The sequence below is a fragment of the Echinops telfairi genome, unplaced genomic scaffold (assembly GCF_000313985.2).
Source record: "Echinops telfairi isolate 266 unplaced genomic scaffold, ASM31398v2 ScPeMD7_1;HRSCAF=3_0, whole genome shotgun sequence".
NCBI classification, from domain to species: domain Eukaryota; kingdom Metazoa; phylum Chordata; class Mammalia; order Afrosoricida; family Tenrecidae; genus Echinops; species Echinops telfairi.
In genome coordinates, this window is record NW_022103896.1 from 54,010,934 (window position 1) to 54,013,066 (window position 2,133).

Genomic DNA, 2,133 nt, shown 5'->3' on the forward strand with positions numbered 1-2,133 from the left:
TATTTCCAAGACCTGTATATTGACTCAGCATGTACATCCTTCTTGCTTCTCTGCCTTACTGCCTTTTGCATATGGCCAGGTCTTCTCTCTACTTGGTGAGATGAACTCTCCCGGGGTTGTCACGAGGACTGGAGGAGCGGATATGAAGTCCGTAAAAATGGCTCTTAGCAGATAATAAGCCCATAGTAAGCTGACCTCCAGGGTTTCTCCTATTGTGGAGGCTTATTCTATTTCGAAGCATCCCCAGGATGAAAGGAGACATCTGCCATCTACTACTACTGACTTGCGCAGGATACAATAAAATACCACAAAATGGAATTCTGATTTTTTTTTATTAGAGAATATATCTAAAATACAATGTTTATTTATGTAATGCTATATTACTGAATGGAAATATACTCTGTATCACAACTATAATTATAACAATTTTTATAGATAATACTTCATTTACATCTCAGTAATTAAAAAATCTCTAAATTACAACATAATTCATATTGACGGTCACCTGGCTACAAATGTATAAGAATTTTAAAAGTTGATTTTTCTTTTAAATATAACATCTTGGAATCATGAACATTTATCTGATCTGATTTACATTACATACAATCCTGACTATGTTACCTGATTTACCTAACACGGATCAGCTTTCCTCCTGATAGGCATTCTCTCTCTACTATTCTACCTTTCTAGGTTCTTCAAATCGTGTCTTAGAGAACAACTGAAGCTACTCTTCACCTGTAGGTGTTGTGAATATAGTCAAGGAATTCTATTCCTACTTCTTGTCTTATATTCTGTTACAGACAAGCAGCTGCTGTTACACAAGGCGCGGGTCACAGCATTTCCGTCAGGCATGACAGCTAGTCTAGCGCTTCACATTTTATTGGTAAGTCACGTGAGAGATGAAGGGTCTAGAAAGCCAGGTGCAAAGCAGCCAAGTTCCAAACCACGAAGGTTGATTTGTGCTCAGCTAAAGGGAAACACCCAGGAGTCAGGATCTGGACACTGGCTGAGGGACCTACTTAATGAACTAAAGGGAACATCTGAAGAATTCCGCATTTGGAAACCACCTCTGGGACCAGCTTATTTGAAGGAGGCTCTGATTTGCCTGCTTTTCAGTGGCTGGGGTGGACGGAAGTTGATCACCATTGGTTCTTCGGGCTCGTTGTCTCCGTTGATGCTAAGGCTACGGAATTTCTTAATCTAGGGAACAAAATTTAAAATTTTCACAGTAAGTCTCACGTTAATATTCACTTATATGCTTGTGTTGCACCTTGAAATCCATCCCCTAATATTCATAGCAACAAGCCAGTGACCAGCATTCGATATTCCATTAGATTCGCAACCGGTACATAAATTTACATACATATATACTATGAATAAGACTAATACATAAAACTGTTGTCATCATTAAAAGGAACTTTTCAATGAATTTGTCTTTTTTTTCTTTTAATTTGAAAGCCAAAGCCAAAAGCCAGTGAAATCAAACTTCTGAGACGCAAAATAATAATACTTCTAGATCCAAATTAAAGTTTTGTTTCTTGCCCTAGAATAGACTAACTACATCATCTGCACAGTAAGAGAAAGTGGCCCAGGAGCTTCAAGCTCCCAGGACAGAGTGAGATGCTGGCAACTTTGCTTCGATATATAAAAACAGAACAACGAATATGCCCAAGCTGTGATTTCAAGCCCTTGCCAATAGTTATTTCCGGTTCCCTTTGACCCTACTTCAGTTTCTTGGTTCAAATCTTTGCTATGGCCAGGCCCTCAGTCCATCTCCCACTTCTTCAAGATGGTTTTGTTTTCCAACATAGCTCTTTCTATATTCCGAAGCATGGCTTGTTGCCCATGAAAAGAGGGGCTCGGGTGGTAATATAAGCACCGACAATCAGTAGATTTTAACCTGCTCTCTATTAGCCAGAAACACTCCCTTCAGGTCTCTCTTTTTTTTTAAATCATTTTATTAGGGGCTCATACAACTCATCACAGTCCGTACATACATCAATTGTGTAAAGTACATTTGTACATTCATTGCCCTCATCATTCTCAAAATACTTCCTCTCCACTTAAGCCCCCGGCATTAGGTCCTCATTTTTCCCCTCCCTCCCCACTCCCCCCTCCCTCATGAGCCCTTGA

General features: G+C 39.6%; 1 protein-coding gene across 1 annotated transcript in view; it reads right to left on the reverse strand.

The window, feature by feature from the left end:
* Positions 1-313: 313 nt before the first annotated feature.
* The window catches only part of CA2 (carbonic anhydrase 2), an 18,731-nt gene continuing 16,911 nt past the window's right edge, over positions 314-2,133 (reverse strand). The window contains exon 7 of the mRNA XM_004697485.2: positions 314-1,200. Within this exon, the coding sequence (XP_004697542.1) occupies positions 1,081-1,200 (120 nt within the window). The 3' untranslated portion in view covers positions 314-1,080. The remainder of the gene's footprint in view (positions 1,201-2,133) is intronic.